Here is an 18,097-nt window from a genome sequence, read left to right as displayed (position 1 = left end):
CAAGAGAATTACCCATAGAATTGTGGTAAATGGATTAGAAAATGCTGCTCTTGCTCTAAGCAGAGTTGATGTGTACCATTATTTCTCTAATTTCAATCACCGAAGAAAGAGTTTTGCAAGGGCCAAAGGGCTTTACACGGTGGCACATGGGACTTCTTTATGAAGATTTGAAAACCAAGGGTGTTTTACAATAATACTTTCTGATTCTATGGAAACAAATATCTTTGATGTACTCCTGGGTAAAGCCAGGATGAATTCTGTGTAAGTAGGAAAGTATAATGTGGTTTTTCCCGTACTGGCAGAGAGAACAGTGTCAGGCTCATCAGTCTCTATAAACCTGAGCTGAATCTCCTTGCTGTCCTCAAATAGTCTGATCTGCATTTTAGCACTTCTAAAAAAGTAGCAAAAATGGCTTTCCAGGAAATCTACATCTCCTCAGAGGCTAAGGAAGCCCATGGTCTCTTTTAAGTCTGTGGACTGTTTGGAGGGATACCGTATATTTTTATTTTAAATACTTGTATTGTATTGTATACTGTTGTAAAAACAAAATAGGCTGAATAACTCGAAGTGTGGCTTGCTCTTGGAAAGCTGCCAGATGAGAGGAACTCAGGAACTACATTCATCCCAGACAGATACAAAGGCCCACCCTATAGCGCTCCTAAATTACCTGTCATTCAGCCAGGGTGGTTTTAGACTTAATCGTTTCTGGATAGGAATGTAGCTCAGGAGGACACTGCACCATGCTGGTGTCACAGCTCATGTATTCAGCAGCAGGAATTAATGTTGCTGTGTAAAATTTAACAACAGGATGGGAGAGAAGAAAACAGCCACTGAGATGGCCGAGAAAGTCAGGTCACGTCTGTAGTGGAGCACACAGTGCAGGGGGGAGAGGCTGAGTGTAGGGACCATGTGGAAGTTCAGACAGGCACAGATATGCCAAAATCACATGTCTACCAGAGTGGGTGACCTGCAGGCATCCAAAATACCAAATGGGCTATCATCAAAATGTAGTGCTAGGTGAGGAGGGGAAAAAGAGCAATAAAATCACGTGGAAGATCCTTAAAGGTACAGAATGAAGACACTCCAGTAAAACTCCAGAATGCTTGGGTGCCTCTGTGAAAATGGATCGCTGTGGGTTTCACACCCTTTGGTCCATCACCTGAAAGGCCAGGGAAGATCCTGTACAACAGCAGGAGAAGAAGCAGGTCCACTTTCCCATACAAAGGATTCTGAAATTATATGGGAGGGAGGAAATCAGTCTCTGGATTAAACAATTTTGAGCTCAGGTCTGCTGTCAACTCCAAGTCCAGTCTCCATCAGCAGGAGTCATGACCAGCCACATAGTCGTGACCAGGACTTTCTGCATCAAGCTGTGAGGCACTGGGGCACAGCAAGGGTGAGGTACCTCTCTAGTCCTTTCCAGCTCTGTTTTTTTGTGATGATTAGTGTTTTCTTGATCTGCAGTGCTACCTGCCTGAGCTGAGAAGCATCAGAGAGCAGCCAACAGTGGGGAAGTGGCTCATTAGAGACACCAGAAGAGTGAAACATCCCCTCAAATGCCCTAAACATCACAGGTAGCTGTTTGGAGCAATATCAGTGATTTAGTGCAGAACTGTGACCCAGGGAATGCTCTTCTGGCCAGCTAAGGGACTTCAGTCTGCTCGTTGTGTTGTGTTCTTCATGTGACATTGTTGCTTGGAAAAATAAACAGAGAGAGACAGTTCTTCCCTCTACCAGAGAGCAGAGGTAATACCAGCTCCGCATATTCCATGCCCAAGTTTTCCATGGCTTTTAGAGAGCGGTAGCTGTGCTCATTTATTTTTGGGTTTTATATCTGGCAAATCATCAGCTGGCGTCAAATATTGACATTTTAACTGGACTGTGTTACAAAGGCTTTGCAGGAGGTTTTACTGGGAAACTGGCTTCGTTATTGTTACAAGATAAAGGTATCAGTGTGCCCTCCCTTATCCAGAGTCCCTTGTAATCATAACAGGGTCATGTCCTCTGACATGTCTTAATTACGTGGAAATTCCTCAGCCTCCCTTCAAATATTTATCTCCTGTGTGCGAGGGAGTCAGGTTTTTTCCGTATTAATATAGATCCGTAGCCTCTGGCCAGATGCTCACCTCAGATACAGGAGGTGCAATGAAATTAGTGTTGGTGTTTCAGAGATTAAAAGTCAACTGAGAGAGAACAATGCTGGATAGTCTCAGGTGAGGTTTTATGTGAGGTTGAAGCATGTTTTTTGCTCACAGAAGGAACGCCTTTAATTCCAGTGAAATCTTTAACTCCTCTAAGGCAGGATGCCCTTTCCAGTCTGACCTATGATACTGTTAATAACCATCGAAGGATTTCCACTTTATCTAAGAAAATGCATAATCAGAGGGGAGGAGAAGTGAAAGAAATCCGTGCCTACACTTGACTCATACAAAGTCTATTTTTATCGTATTCAATCAGGAACAATCAGGCGCAGAGAGGAGACGCAGATGAATTTGCATGATCAGACTTCTGTGTCTGAAATGTTAATTAAAAGTTATTTTAAATTTGCCTACTGTGCAGAACTTGTTTTGGTAGTAGCCCGTGTAAAGGAAATATTAATTCACAGGGCTGAAGTGCTCGTGAGTACTTGAGCTTGTGAATTCTTGGGAAAACCTGCCTGGCAATCAACCTCTCCATAAAAAAAAGAAAATAAAAAAAATAATAAAAAATAAAAATTAAAAAAAAAAGGGGGGGGAAAAAATAAGGGGTGATGTGGAAAAAAAGGAAAAAAAAGAAACTGGGCTATTCAAGTTCTTTAAGCTCCTGAGCCTTGGGAGGTCTTATTTAAAGCTACTTTAAAATTTGCCCTTTGGCACTGCTTTGAGAATCTCCTCTTCCAAAGCTGAATCCAGTGGAGTCTGTTTTAAAGAGGCAGCTCTAGGACCGCATTCCCTTCCCTGCTGCGCTGCCTCGCTGGCTCATCCTGACAATGACTCCAGTTAGGAACAGCTGCGAAGCTTTAGGACTGGACTGTCAGGCTTGAGTGGGTGCTCCCCAGCTCACAGTGCCTGGGCAGGGGTGGCTTTTGCTGACCTGGCAGTGGCCATCTGGCCAAAGAATGGCTGAACTCAGAGCAGAGTAGCTGGTACAGAGTAACCTGTGTTCAGAGATGCTGTGCTGGAGGGGATGTGTTGCTGGGTGAGGGTACTCTGATTACAATGTGGGTTTGGCTAATCAGCAGAGGAACAAGTCCTTGTTGCAAGTACATCAGGAAAAGCAGTTCTAGCCACATTTTAACTGGCCAGTTTAATTAATATTGTCAGACAAGACCCATCTCTGGCTGCTGCAGTGACACCAAGTTTGTAACCTGGCTCATGCTGGGCTGGATCAGGCAGCAGTGGAATCTGCAGTGGAGAGCTCGGCACTTCCTGAGCAAAAGTACACAGAAAAATCCAAGTTAAAAGGACTTTTTAGTTTTTGGCACCATACTGCCAAAAATGTCTGACCTTTGTCTGTGCAGGTATCCTGGTTCCTCTGAGTACAGTGGGAGATGCTAATGAGCCCACTCTGAGAAGTGCTTTGGAATCGGAGAGGGAGGCATGCTCTTGGAGCTTCGCTGCCATGCTGGCCTTGTCCTTTACCAGAAATAGTTCTTTCTTCTTCCATTTTGGGGTTTCTTTCCCATTTTCCGTCCTATCTCCACCCTGATTTATGAATGTGCGTCATTTTGTGAAACAAAACAAACCAAGATCCTCCAACCTCTTTTACTTTACAGCTTCCCATTCCCTGCTTATCTTGCTAACCCTGCTGTGCTCCACGGTCTGCTCAGTTTCCTTGCTTCTGACCCAATTTGGATATAGTAATCCAGTTTCAGTGCCTTGAACTAGAGCACTAGTATTTCCTTTTTCACAGCCATGGTGTAGCCTCAGTTTGCCTCCTGCTCTGTGAACTTGCCAAAATTGGGGAAAAGCAAACAAGCATAATCCAGAATTGTATTCCTTGTTCTGTGTGTGTTTGTTCTTATGCTCATTGTTTATTTGAGGACAGAGTATGGCTGTGCATCAACCTATGATGGATGAAGCACTGCTCAGAGCTGCAGAAATAGCTAATGTGAACTGTAAAAGTGTGGATTTTTTTGCAAGTGGCAAAGCTTGGGATGAATACTTTACCTGGGCTCCAACCCCCCGAGTTGAATCCTGCTGAGCTCTGTTTTTTAACCGTGAGTTCCAAAACAGCAAAGTAGCAGGAAAAAACCTCAGCTTTTCCTTCAGGCTGAAAGATTGTGACTTCCAAATGACTGTGATGAAAAGATGTAAATAGGTCTGCTTTGGAGAAATTATGTTTAGTGGTCACAGGAAACCAAAATCAGAATCCATGTCAGCTGCCTTGGGGTTTCCTAAACAGATTTATAGGCAGAGGTATCCGGAAGCATTGGGCACATGTGAGTGTTATAAGACATCCCTTTTACATGCATGCTCATGTTTTACAAATTAGTCTTACACTGTGAAGGGAGAGCCCAGCAGGAACAGGATGTCAGTGGGATTTCCTGCAGACAGAAAATTGGACCAGGATGCCTGCCAAGGGCTTCCTAAAAAGAGATCTCACCAGGCTGATCCAGGCAAAACTAGTGGAAGTGGGTAGGTAGCTATCTGCCAGGGCCTGGGCATGTGCTGTCTACCTCCTCCCCATTCCTAGACCCTGGGAAAGATCAAGGGCTTAAATCTTGAGCACTGTGTACCCGATTTGCCAGTGTATAGTCTAAAGTTGCATATGGACTTGCCCATTCAGGTCTCACAGTCACCCTCCCTACACCTGTGCCATTCAGAAAGCCTACGATGGCATTTGAACGTAGATTAGCCTGGATCCTACAGTATTTTTAAGTCATCAAAACTATGCCTGTGGCGTAATTTAGCAGCAGTTGTCACAAGAGGCAGAAATCAAGTTGATTGCACAGGTCAGAGCTGGCAAGGGGAGAGACTGAACACCACGGTGAGAGAATGTACAGGACTGCGTGGTTTAACAGCTGAGGACAAACCAGGAGTTCTGTACAGTCCTGCAGACAGGCTTTATCGTTAAAAATCAATTGTGCTTTCATGGAAAATCCCAGATGACTGTGTTCACTTACAATTTTCCAATCAAAACGAGGCTCAGCCGAACTACCCAGCAAAGCTTGGGCTGTTACAGAACTGTCATCGTCTAACTGAAATAAATGATTGTATTCAAGTGAGTTGAATATGCCCAGTAGCATTTGGGTACATGAGCATCTACCTAATTCTGTGTGCATTTCCATTAAATATATAGTTGGTGAAGTCTTCAAAGCTGCAAATCAGTCCAGTTTTCCTAAATAAGAACCCAGTGTTTCTAAATTGAAATGGACTTTCTGCCTCTCGTTGCAGGTCCTGATGAAAACCTTTGCCATGAACAATGAATTAGATTAAGGATGTTAGGTCAAGAGGTAGCAGTAACAGAGTGCAAGCAGAAACAATATTCTTTCTTCCCATCCTGTCTCAGCCTTGTGCAGGACTCGCTGCAGTAATTCCAGGGGCTTTGCCACGGCAAATATGCAGGTTAACCATGGTAAGAAAAGTATGTAGGTCTTGATAGAAATTATTTACATCTTGACCTGCCTTTCGAGTCCAGCTGACCTTTGGAGATGGATCCTCCCTCAGTGCAAAGCCTGTCCCATGGAGCTTAGGAAGTGTGATGTCTACACAGTCTAATTCTGTTAAAGAATGAGGGTGATCCCCAGCTCAGGGTGCAGATTCCCTGTGAGCTTTCCCAGACACAGCATCTTCAAGTGCCTGAAGGTCTCTTTTAGTGCAGTGCTATGGAACACAAGACACGCTTCGTGCTCTCCTGTGGATACTCAACTTTTGTGCTTTGTTTTATCACCTCTTTCATCTGAAATGAAAGATGTTTCTCGCTTTATGAGAAAACAATAATTCCTCACGTCTTAATGAAAAAAGCATCAGCCTCTTCTGTGATGTCTGTTAAGCCTTTACACCAGTGTAACATATGACAGAAAGGATGAAATGCCTTTGAGACTGCTTAGTGTAGTCTGCAAAATGGGTAGAGATACAGAGATGTAAATGCATAAATACGCAAATATAGCTGTGCATATAGCTGGATCCAGACCATAGACAGATGCTGATGTAAGGCAAACAGTCATCAATCATATCCAAGTCTCTACTTCCAGATAAATTGTGGTTTATATGAATTATTCCATTACATTGTGTGGGCACATATGCATTGATATAAAAAAAATGTCATCTCCTTGATAGAAGTCTCTTCTTAATAGACCCCATTAATCACACCCTAAATTTGCAGTGGCTTTTGTTTTGTTTATTTCCTTTCAGCACATTCATTTTCAAATTATCACCAAATTAATCATGTACAGTTCTTGAAACTGCCTGCCACGTGGTAAAGCAGTTCTGGTTCCTCTCCATTACACTGAGCATTAGTTATTAAGGCACAGTTCAAGGCTCTGTTTAGCCTGATTCTGTCCTGAACCTAATTGGAATCAGCTAGATTCTTCCTTGTAAATGGGTCAGTCACACAGAAAAAGCATCAAATGTAATCTTGAGATTGCAAAAAAAAAAAAAAAAAAAAAAAAAAAAAAAAAAAAAAAAAAAAAAAAAAAAAAAAAAAAAAAAAAAAAAAAAAAAAAAAAAAAAAAAAAAAAAAAAAAAAAAAAAAAAAAAAAAAAAAAAAAAAAAAAAAAAAAAAAAAAAAAAAAAAAAAAAAAAAAAAAAAAAAAAAGGCAGATAAAAAGAAAAAAGAAGATAATTTTATTTCTCTTCATTGATACCTGCCTGGTGGTTAAAAGAAGGATTAAAATGAGGTCATTAAACTTTCCTTGGAGACAAAACCCAGACCTCAGTGGTAATATGATTAATCAAATATAAAAGTGAAGCTATTCTGAATGAATAACTCATTTTTATAAAATATCTAATTACTGAAATGTCGTCTGCTGCAGAATAAGAAGGGGGGGAAATTAATTGCAATAACAATTCAAGAAGATAAAGTTTTTCTGAATTTGGTCTACACAAGAAGCTAAATTGAGTTGATTAAGTAATTTTGGTTTCAGGAACACCCTTGATGGAAGTTAGTAGTAATGAATTTTTCAGACCTCAGAGTTTAAAATTGCCGAAGACCAGTGATTAAAAAAAAATGGGAACGATAGTTTCATTACGGATTTCAATTTTCTGTCACAAAAAAAAGAAAGGGGGGGGGTATAAAAAAAAACTACTCTATTGGTCTCCCTCAGATTGGACACGTGTACTACTCGGTGTAAAATCAGGAATAATACAACCTGCCCTCGATGCCGGGGAGAGCAATCTCAGCCAGAGCTGCAGCTCCACGCAGGAGGCAGAGCCCACAGTGCTGCTCGTGTCCTTGATATCCAGCAGAGAGAGCACAGCTCCTGTACCCGTGTACTTCATGCATCTGTGCACCTCCAGCATCCAGCAGGATGCTCGGCTGTCCTCACAGAGCACTCAGAGCTGTCATTCCCGGGGCTGAGCGGCACGTGCACATCCATCATCGGCTTTGTGGTGATTTGTAACAGCTCCTTTCCCACATTTGGGTTTCTAACCCGCTGGTTTTTGCAGTCAGGTTAATATTATGAAAGCACAGACAATACCTGTGCCCTGGCATGGCCACCCTCGGCCCAAGGAGAACCACAGCACCCATCAGCCCTTGCTTGCCATGTCCCATTTGTCAGGGACTGGCTCATTTGCGGCATCTGGCAGTGCTGTCTCCTGGTGCAGTGTCTCATTTAGCAGGGACTTCTCTCCTGCTTCTCCTCCCCTGTTTAATCTGTGCGGGATATCTGGAGGGGGAGGCTGCAGACCACACCCCCACCCTGTGCTTCCCTGAGTGCTGTGGAGGAATTGTCCAGTGAGAAGGGGGTTCCAGGGGAGCTGTGATACTTGTGTGCAGCAGGGTGTGACACAGACTGGTGTCACTGACATAATCTCTGTAGTCAAAGGAGATGTCATCAGAGAACTCTCTATGATATGCTCCGATGGAAATCACTGTGGTCTCCACCACCAGATGTGGGTGTGTGGATTAGACACTGTTCCATCATCTCTGGGGTGTCAGTCAAGCTAAAATTTGGAGGAGAAATCAGACACTGATGCTCCTATATCACGTATGTACCCACACCATGTTTCTTGTCTGACATTTGTCTCTCCACTTGTAGCATTTTTCTCAAATTTTGTTGGTCTCTTCTAGATTTTGTGCCTCTTTCTGCTTTTGGATATTTGTTAGATATCCAGATCCTCCTCCTGAGCCCAGTCCAGTTGTCTGAATGTAGACACCTAGGAGGGCCCTGGTTAGGCTGGACATCCACACAGCTCTGGCAGGTCCATCTCCACATCTGCCAGATGTGCCAGGCAAATACACCATTTGTGGCAGATTATTTCATTATCTTAAAAGTACACAGCATCTCAGGCATGGTGCGAGGCTGAGAAATTTAAATACATTCAGTAACTCCGTTATTGTAAAGCCCTGAAATAAATCCCCTCCTGAGGTTGGCCAACTTCCTGGGGTCGGCAGGTTTTTAATTCTTCAATATTCTGTTGCCTTAAAAGCAGTTGCTTCTGAGGGCTGTCATTTTAAGAGGATATGTATCTGGAATTTCATTAAGCACATTTCACTTATGAAATCTTTAGTGACATGCTGGGGTGGGAAGAAAAAAGGAGATTTAGCAAAGGATTTGGTAGTGCTGTGAGTTTTCTCTTATCAACTATTTCTAACTGTCCAGGATGTCTTAACACTTCCCAGTTGTGGAAGAAAGGGTCAGAATGCAGACAACAGCCAGAGTTAAAATCAGAGAGAATGGCTGAAAGGTTTCACATGGTTTTCTTGAACATGCAAGAGTTTTTCATACTGTTCAGCTTAGTGCAATAACAGGTTTTAATAGATAAAAAATAACAGAGAAGAAATAATACTGTTTACTTTCCTAAATTTACAAATATATAGTGACTCCATCTTTTCATTGACCCAATATCCTCCCATTTCTTACTACATCTTTCTGCTCCATTCCACAGGAAACGTTGTAAACAAAATTTCAGCAAGAAGTTGCTTTTTCTTGGCAAGTCTGATGAATTGCACAGCATTTAATATAGTCTTTTCAGTGCTCTGAGTTACCATAAACAGGCAGGCAGGCATTTCTCTGGAATGCCAGATTCTCAGCTAGTTGAAGGTGTCCCTGCTCATGGCAGGAGGTTGGACAAGGTGACCTTTAAACCATTTTATGATTCTGAGATTTTTAGGGACTCCACTCCTTCCCTTAGAAGCCCTGACACAAAGATCTCCTGTGGGTACAAGCTCTCACACCGCTGGTAGGCATTGCTGTTACATTTTAAGCATCAGTAGGGACATAAAAAACTGTCCATTGTGGCACCAGCACAAAAGATGTAAACCACTTTAAACCACAGAATAAACCACACTTTTAGAATAAAACATCTGCTTCGGTAGCTTTCTCCTATAAGGATGCTTGTCCAGTCAGGAACTCTGTTTATGGCCAGCCTGGTGGGTTTTCCAGAGCCTGATTGTGGAATTCCAATCTACTCACTAAAAAAAAAAAAAAACAATCCCCTTTTGTGTTAATTCTTATCTGGAAACAACAGAGATTTCATTTGCAGTGTAGAGAAGGTTTGAGGAGGAGCCGCTGTGCAGACAGGCTGAGAAGAAAACTTGTTAAAAATCTCAATACCAGAATTATAGTGTACATAAAAATTCAGTTTCAGCACTCTTAAAATTCTCCCTTTTCCAAACACCCATCTTCAGATCCCAGTGGTACATGAGAAGCTTTTATATGCCTTAAAATCTGGAAAAAAAAAAAAAAAAATTAAAAACTCATTATGAGGAGTAGACAGTTAATAAGAAAATCCTAAACCAGACTTACCAGCTTAAGACCCTTCTTTATGAAACATTATTACAGGTGCCTGAATTGAAACATCCTCTTCTTTATATATTTCACCAAGAAGTACAAAGCCAGGCCTGTGGAGCATGTTTTGCTCACTTAGGAGCTGAGCTCACAATCTTTGTCGCTCTGGTTTACATGTAAATCAGGAAAAATGTGTTTTTTCAAAGTTTTGTTCGAAACAGAGCCGTTCTTTGCTGCTTTGCAGTTTGAAGAAAGGAAATGTGAGGCTTGATATGGCAACAAATGAATGAATTTCATCCTCTCTTAAGGAAGGTGGTTATTTTAGAGAGTAAGGGTGAAGGGGACAGGCTCTACATTGGAAAGCTCTCCCTACCGTGCTGGAGGATGCACAAGGTGCTGGCACTGCCTTGGCACTTCCAGGTCAGTGTATCCAAATTGTTGTTGGCCTTTGAGGTGGTGGAGCTTCCCAACTGGTTTTTCTTTTGGCCTGTTTTTCCCCAGCCACACAAACCCGTTCAGGTGCAATGCTGGTGAAGAGTGGTGCTGGTGATCCAGCTCATCCCAGCACAGCAATCTCTGCCAGCCTTCCCGTCCAGGAGCTTTTCCGTCTCGGGAGCTCAGTGAGGATCACAGGGCTACGTGACAATGCACTGGGGAGATCAATAGACTAAGCCAGGCTGACCTGATGGATTTATCAAGTAACACATGAATTAATGATGTTCTCAGGATCCTGCCCCAGCACAGAGCATGGCTCCAGCCCATTCTGCAACTGGCTCAGGAGACAGGCAAGTCACTTTAGCTGAAGGGAAGCATAGGGCTGTCAACCACGGTAAAGCCATGATGTGTCTGTGCAAAAATGTTCCATCATATAAATGTATGTATATAAGGGCTTTTTTAAGAATGAGGCTTTTCAGGCAGTTCCAGCCGCTTTAAAATCTATGTCTCTATTTAAAAGAGAGCATTACTAATTACACCTGACAATCAAATAGTCTGCAGAAAAGTATCAGCCACCTTTTCCTGCTGTTCATTCCGTAGGCAAGAAACAAAGGTATGTTAGACAAGAGAGCAAATGAAATGTTCAAAGGATCCTTGTCTAAAACTGGAAAATAAAAGGCTGTGCTATCAGATCAGAATTTTAACTTATCCTGTTTCCACTGGCTCCTGACATAAAATCTTTCATTGTTGAGTATAACCACTGTTAAAGGTCACTGTTGCAAAGGCTACATCATTTAGATGAGATGAGATCCCATTTTGGATAAATTCACAATTTTAGTTCCTAACAAGGAGATAGTATCAGAATTTGAATGTACAAGAGTGTCGGTTTACAAATTAAAGGCTTTTGTGTTCTGGAAACCACACTATGGCAGATTTCACGGGTTTCAGTGAGATGTGCAAGTCCCCAAAGTCAAGTAGGTTGATTAAAGTGGTTCTTTATAGCCTTTGAAATACAGATAAAGTACAACTTTCCTACACGGGGTTAATGTAGAATTTTTTTTACTTGACAAGGCTATATACCTTCCCAAGGACATAATTTTAATCTCTTTTTTAAACCTTTCATATGAACATTGTAAAAAGCTTCTTTGTGTTGTAATGCATTTTTTTAAAATATCTAAATTTCTATGCAAACTTTAAACCTCGTTTCTTAAGATATATTTATCTGGAAATGGTTATCTTGCAGCAGAATGGTGTCTTGTGTCATCATTTTGGTGGCATCTTTTCATAGTGTCACAAGAATGTAACATCTGATAATGAAAAAAAAAATTAGTCCTCATAGTCAGACATGCAAACTTCTTTTTTTTTTTTTTTTTTTTTAATATCCTTTTACTATTATGTGCTCTGAACTCCTGGCAAGTACTCCAAGAGTCTTTGAACCAAGGTGAAACCTGCACGTTCCTTCCACACACCGGAGCCTGAAGTGAGAGGGTTTTCTTTTGCTGCTTCTGAAAGAGAGGGTATTACTTTATTCTCCTCTGTTCCTGCTTTGTCTTCATATTCAAAGAGTAAAACCTGTATATTAATCCAAAACCAGACATTACTTGAGATTTTGAAAAAGTCGCAGCAGTAAAGATGAAGCGTAAAGCCCGTGGCTGTCACCCATGACGGGCACGCGATGGAGGCTGTCTGTGCTCCATCATGAAATCAGCTTCAGAAATGCCAAACTTAGGGCTTGCTGTTGTTTGTCAGACTCACCCAGCAGCAGCAAAACCAGCACGAACATCACTCAAGGTTCCTGCACAAACTCCCTGCGAGCGAGTGGGTGCCCTGGCCCCACCACACCATGCACAGAGCAGAGGTGGCTCCTTTGCAGGCAGGTGAGGTGTTTTAGTAACACAAACTGCTGAGGACAAAGGCAGAACTTCCAAAGCACCCTTTAAAAGCTGGTGAGCTTGTTGTCCTCCGCTTCCCTTGGCTTGGCTGGGCAAGGCTGGCTCCTGCCCCACCGCCACGAGCCAGTGCCTACAGCCCGAGCAACTCCTTTCTGAATGAGCACTGTGACAGCTGGGCCTTGTACCAGCAGAGCAGAGCTGTGAGCTGGCAAGAGCACCTTGGGCTTTATAGATCACGTTTTGGGAAGTGTTTGCCACATGGCATATAACTAATCTGAAGTATGAATGCGTACATGGTTGGACTGTGGAGTAGATCCAAGTGGACGTGAAGCTGAAGCAGGGATGCTGCAGTGCAGGGGAGGTTGTGGCCATGAGCCTGAAAAAACAGCAGGAAAGAAGCTCATGGAGGGGCTGCTGGCTGGTGTAGTGCAGACCAGCCTCAAAAAGGAGTGAGGACATCGGTGGTCATCACTCAAGACCTCACCAGAGTGAGTAGTTGCTTAATAAAACAAAAAATGAGCATCTCGAAACCTGCTTTGCAAAATAAGGTTGACTTCATGGAGGTTTTGTGGAGATTTGAGAGAGCTTTTGGTCTCTGCTGCAGAATGGCAACAGTGGAGGGGGGAACCTGGCACCTTTTTCAGCTGTCACAGCAGCTCAGAGCCAAGTCTGACCCACACGGCGCAGAGGGGCTGGGATAACTTGCAGCCCCAGCACAGTGATCCGTACAGCAAACAATATTGGAAATTAAAGGTCAGAGAATTGATAGTAAGGCTTAAGAAAACAGCAATTAGGCTGCTAGGAAGAAAAGCTAAATTACCAGTAGTAGGAGTAGTAGGGGGGGGGAAAAAAGGGGATTATTGATCTAAATATCAAGTTGGCAGATACACAGAGTACAATCTAGAGGTTTTTTACACCTCTGGGCTTATTCAACCCCCACAATAAAAAATGCAGACCCATAAAGATGGAATAAGAAACAATCAATTAGGATGGCATTTGCTTGTTTCCGTGCTGCGGCTGGGCAGACACATCACAATTAATGATTTATTAGGAGATTTTCATCACTTTTTTTTTTCCCCCATTTTACACAGATTGCTGCAACCAGACCGCAGTTGTTTATTAATTTGCCTTCTATTCGAGCATCTTTGTTAAAAATATCATGTGGAAAAGGTAAACCCTTGGCTGGGGTGCCAGCAGGGGGTTGGGTGGATGCTGTGGGTTGTATCCAGGCTGGGTGCTGTTCCCACAGTTGGTGTGGGCAAGTGTGACCCTCTGAGTGCTGGGAGCAGAAACTGGGGAGGGATGGAACTCCCCACCACCACGTACACACGTGCACTCCTTCACTCTCATTTCAGTTTCTCTCAGCCTGAGGGACCCAGAGAGAATATTCAGCACTTTGCAGCAGTCAGAGCTGTCAGGGGAAGGGCTCAAAGTCTAATAAGAGGACTGAGATGCCCTTATTCTTCTGCGTTAATCCATAGCTATAGGTCATGAAACACTATTTCTCCAGGCAATTCTACCTTCATAAACTGCTGCTGCCTGGAACAAATGTTGCGTCATCATTAACAAATTTTGGAGGTGACAGAAGGATCTTTCCTGCAGACATTCATGTGAGCAGGTCTTTGCTTTCACAGCTTTTTAGCAAAACCAGCTAGGGGGGGAAAAAAAGAAAAAAAAAAAAAGTAAGAACAATGGAAAAAAGGAATTCCCTTTAGAAGAAAACCTGAATAATAATCTTTATATTCATCTGTCTCAATTCCACACCTCCCTGGGAGTGGCTGCAGTGAGCTAATTGGTTTTACTTGGCTGTGCGTGGCTTCACGGCCCAGACTCCTGATTTATTGCACAAAGTCAAGTCATGGTGTGAATTCATCACTTGTCCCCCACATCAATCCCTTTCTCCTCCAGAATGATATTTGTCTGTGTGTTTATGTGCTGTCAGGTCCAAGTGAGATGAAAGACAAAGTCTGGGATTAACCAATTTTAGTACCAAACCAAAAATCAGAATGAATTATTACCTTTTCAGCAAGACCTGATTTCAGACAGCCCAACTCCAGAGGAGTGGGAGAAGGACTTTTACCAGCAGAGGCTTTTATAGGAGGGGAGGAAAAAAGACCCTACAGAATTGAAGGGTTTTAGAACATGCCAGTTTCAGAACAAATCCTTATCTGAGAAGGGAAGCGAAGTGTGTAACAATCAACCATAGAAATCCTGGTGAATGGTCTTTAGAAAGCACTCTGGAAATTAAGGACTTCAAATGCAACCATTGAAAGTGAAGCTAAATGAAATACAGGGGAATATGAGTAAATGCTACAGGTATAGGTCAAGCACTGCTTTATCAATCTTGTGTTTACTCCAGCAGCTCTTCCATTGCCCATTGTTTTACCTTGTTTGAATAGATATGCTTCCCTTTATTTGAAAATCAATTGTAATCTTATGAAAGAGAACTTACAGCAGAGGGAATGCTGGAAAGCAGCGTAGTGAAAGATGTTCATTATCCTGAATTACTCCAGGGTAGGGAGGGAATGACATTAAAGAAGTGTGGGTAGCTTTGTGCTGCCATCCTTCCTTTAGCAGGTGTAATTTACTGTCATTGCTTAATTGTATTAAAGGTAAAGACAATTGTGGACAATACACATTACAGCATTTACCTCTAATAATAGTTGTGGGGGAGTGTGAGAAGGAGGAAATTCAGGATCAGGTTTGAATTCCCAGTAGCTGCTTGTTGGTACCTGATGAAAATTGTTCTGTTCTTCATAGCACATCTCTCCAAGATTCCCTTGTTACCCTGAATAGTTTTGGATGGCTCCTTCAATTCCAGTGAAGATGCTCTGTTCTCATCAGAAAAATACTTTGCTTTGTAAGCATAATAGGCAATGTCTATTCTCAATGGTGCTTAGGACTGATAATTTCCTAACTATACCTAATAGAGGTCAACAAGTGGATGAACTCCTGGATTGCCCAGTATATACTGAGCATTGTGGTATTTACCCTAATGGAAAACCTCTACAGGCAGGTGTGATCTTCCTCCAGGCTTTATATTGGCATGAGCTTGTGTATTTATGATTTTTAATATACCTCATAATATAAAATATGTCATGTAAGCTTCATAGCTGTGGACTGAAAACAGGTGCTGTGATGGCTCTTAGAGAAGCTGCTGTAAAATCTGTTGGTGACTGTGGGGGACTTTTCCATGTAACCCAAACCCATTGGCAGCACCTGGGCTCGGACATACAAAAGGTGTTCAGCAGCCTGTAGGACTGGCCCTCTCAAACGTCTTAGATACACCCCATGGCTTACTCTTGGTGAGTTAATTCTGCAGGGCATAAAACAGATGCTGGGTCAAAGATTTGAGATGGTTTCACAAATTCCTTAGTTCCTTTGGAATTACTATATGATACTGTGTTGTCATCGGTGCGACCACTTCCTCCAAGAGATCGAGGGCTCATCAGCTTGTCATTGCTGCCATGCCACAACATTATTTAATGTAATGGGCAATGACTAGCGTGGATTTAGGAAGAGACTATCCTGTTTAACTAATCCCCTTCAGTTCTTCGGAGCAGGTTTCAAACGAGGTTGATAATAGAATGTACATATGACATAATCTAATGGATGTTTCAAGAGGCTTTTGATAAATTTCCATATATTTCCCCTGCTTAAGCTGTGTGCCACAGAGACTCCAAATTGGGCAGGAGAATGGGTAAAGAATAAGTGAAATCATGGGAAATAAAGAGAAAAGAAGAGCTGTAGCAGGCACTGGAATTTGAATTATCCTGCAGCTTCCCACTGTTCTTCCCCACCACTCAGCATGGCTGGAAAGAGATGCCATCTGCATTCACTAATGAAAACTTGTTTAGGACAGGTGCATAATAGAAAAGAGGGCAAGATGCCATCCAGGATACCACTAAAGGGCAGATTTAAATTTACATTAGCATAATGCAGATTGAATATTTTTCCTGTCAGTGGTGAAATAATATATACTAAATATAAGCATCCATAACTGGAAGATGCCAGTGGATGGAGATGGGTTACAGGGGAAGCAGACTCTTGTGCTAACAAAGGAATGATTTATTATCATTTACACAACCTGGCATTTGTGCACACCAAAGGCCAGATTTTAGAAGTGCTCTGCTCCTGCAGTTTGGGGCCAGGATTTCAGTTACAAACTCCGAGCCAGCCGCTCCCAGCATTTCCCCAGTGTTTAATTTGCCATATGCCAATCAGAGTGTTGATTTGCAAGTGCTGCTAAAAGGCAATGCTGAGAGATGAGGACAGTTGAAAATTTGGGAATGTGTCTTAACTGGCAGCTTTTGAGCCCCAAACACTGGAAGTATTCACAGGCCAGGATCCCTGATCAGGCATGTGATAAATCAGGGACTGGAAAGCAGGAAAGAATGCAGCTAATGTGTCAGGATATGCCTGAACAGGACATGCTCCATAAAAATCAGTGCTAAATGAGAGAATTAAGCACCAGGAAAGGCTGTGGCAAAATCATAAGAAACACTTCAAATAATGAGACCAAATCAAGGGCAAGAAAGAAGGAAAATGAAGTAAAATCACCAAAGAAGCAATAAAATGACATCACTGAAATCTGAGTGAGGCAAAATACCTTGGGATAAAGGGACAGAGTCATCCTAAAAAGTTTAGATGTTTTAGTCTACTATTTTCCCCTGCTGTTGACAATTAACTCTCTCGTTGCTGTAACTGAATGAGCATATCAAGAACATTTTGGTTTTTGCTTCCCTGGAGCATTGGCTGGAGCTTGTGCAGTGACTGTGTGATAGCAGGCTTGCTCTCCTTTGGGCTGAGAGGTGAAACTAGACTTTCAGAAAAGTATTCATAGTTTAAAAAATAGCAAAATCAGAAAAAAGGGATGTGAGAAAGAGATGTGTTGCTCATTACCTATAACCCCACAGTCCTCTCCACGGGACAGGTTTTCCAGTCAGCCTGGTGATGTAGGGGAGAGGGGAGGTGGCCACAGGGACGGACAGAAAGCTCTCACCGTGACCACTCCTGTCTTTTATTTGCAGTATTCAGGAGAGGTTCCTGAGAACAGAGTGGAGGTTGTGGTGGCAAATCTGACGGTGATGGACCGGGACCAGCCTCACTCCCCCAACTGGAATGCCATCTACCGCATCATCAGCGGGGACCCCTCCGGGCACTTCACCATCCGCACAGACCCCGTCACCAATGAGGGCATGGTGACCGTGGTGAAGGTAAGGGGGAAGCCAAAGCAAATCCATGTTTATCACCCTTTCAACTTCCTAAGGCTACAGGGATTGCCAGGAGCCTGCAGTTATTTCATGCCTTCTCTACCTGGAAAGATAAGTGCTTGGATCTGTTGTTTCCTGTATCTCTGTTTCTGAGTTTCCCACCTCAGCCCAGCTCACAATCAGCTTTCAAAAAGCCTCACATGCTGAAGGGTCCTCCCAGCACCCAAGCCTGACTTCCACCTCCTGCTTCTCCTTAGCTCTTAGACCACTCTAAGAGGGAACAGGGCTGTGCAGCCCCGTCTTTCTTGAGCCAGAAAACCCCTGATTTACTGTGAATCAAGGGTAGTGTTTCACTGCAGGGCTCAGTTGAGTGATCCTCTGCGACAGCAGGGAGTACAGGAGAGATACCAGGAGGAGTAAATTTCCTGGTAACAGAAGGAAAGGAGATTTTCCCTCTGATTGAGTTGCTTGGAAGGAAACAATGTAGAGAAATTTTCCTTTTCCTGGTGTTAAGTGATAAATACACAGCGTGGGACAAACCCTCAGCTCAGGATAGCTCCACTCAAGTGAAAACCACCCCTTAGGTTAGATCAGCAGAGGATCTTGTCTAAAAACTCTGAGAAATAAGACTGTAAATATCCACCATTCCTGCTTCCCTCCATTTCCTACAGGAGCTGGAAGCC

The 18,097-nt window shown here is 42.8% G+C and overlaps 1 protein-coding gene across 1 annotated transcript in view; it reads left to right on the top strand.

Annotated features, from left to right (window-relative positions):
• CDH4 (cadherin 4) overlaps positions 1–18,097 on the top strand; it is a 421,930-nt gene that overhangs the window by 381,778 nt on the left and 22,055 nt on the right. The window contains exon 9 of the mRNA XM_027881637.1: positions 17,232–17,417. Within this exon, the coding sequence (XP_027737438.1) occupies positions 17,232–17,417 (186 nt within the window). The remainder of the gene's footprint in view (positions 1–17,231; positions 17,418–18,097) is intronic.

Source organism: Empidonax traillii, unplaced genomic scaffold, assembly GCF_003031625.1.
Source record: "Empidonax traillii isolate 1590-97213 ecotype Southwest subspecies unplaced genomic scaffold, ASM303162v1 scaffold91:size2966241, whole genome shotgun sequence".
Taxonomy (NCBI): Eukaryota; Metazoa; Chordata; class Aves; order Passeriformes; family Tyrannidae; genus Empidonax; species Empidonax traillii.
This window is presented reverse-complemented; position numbering and strand designations above follow the sequence as displayed.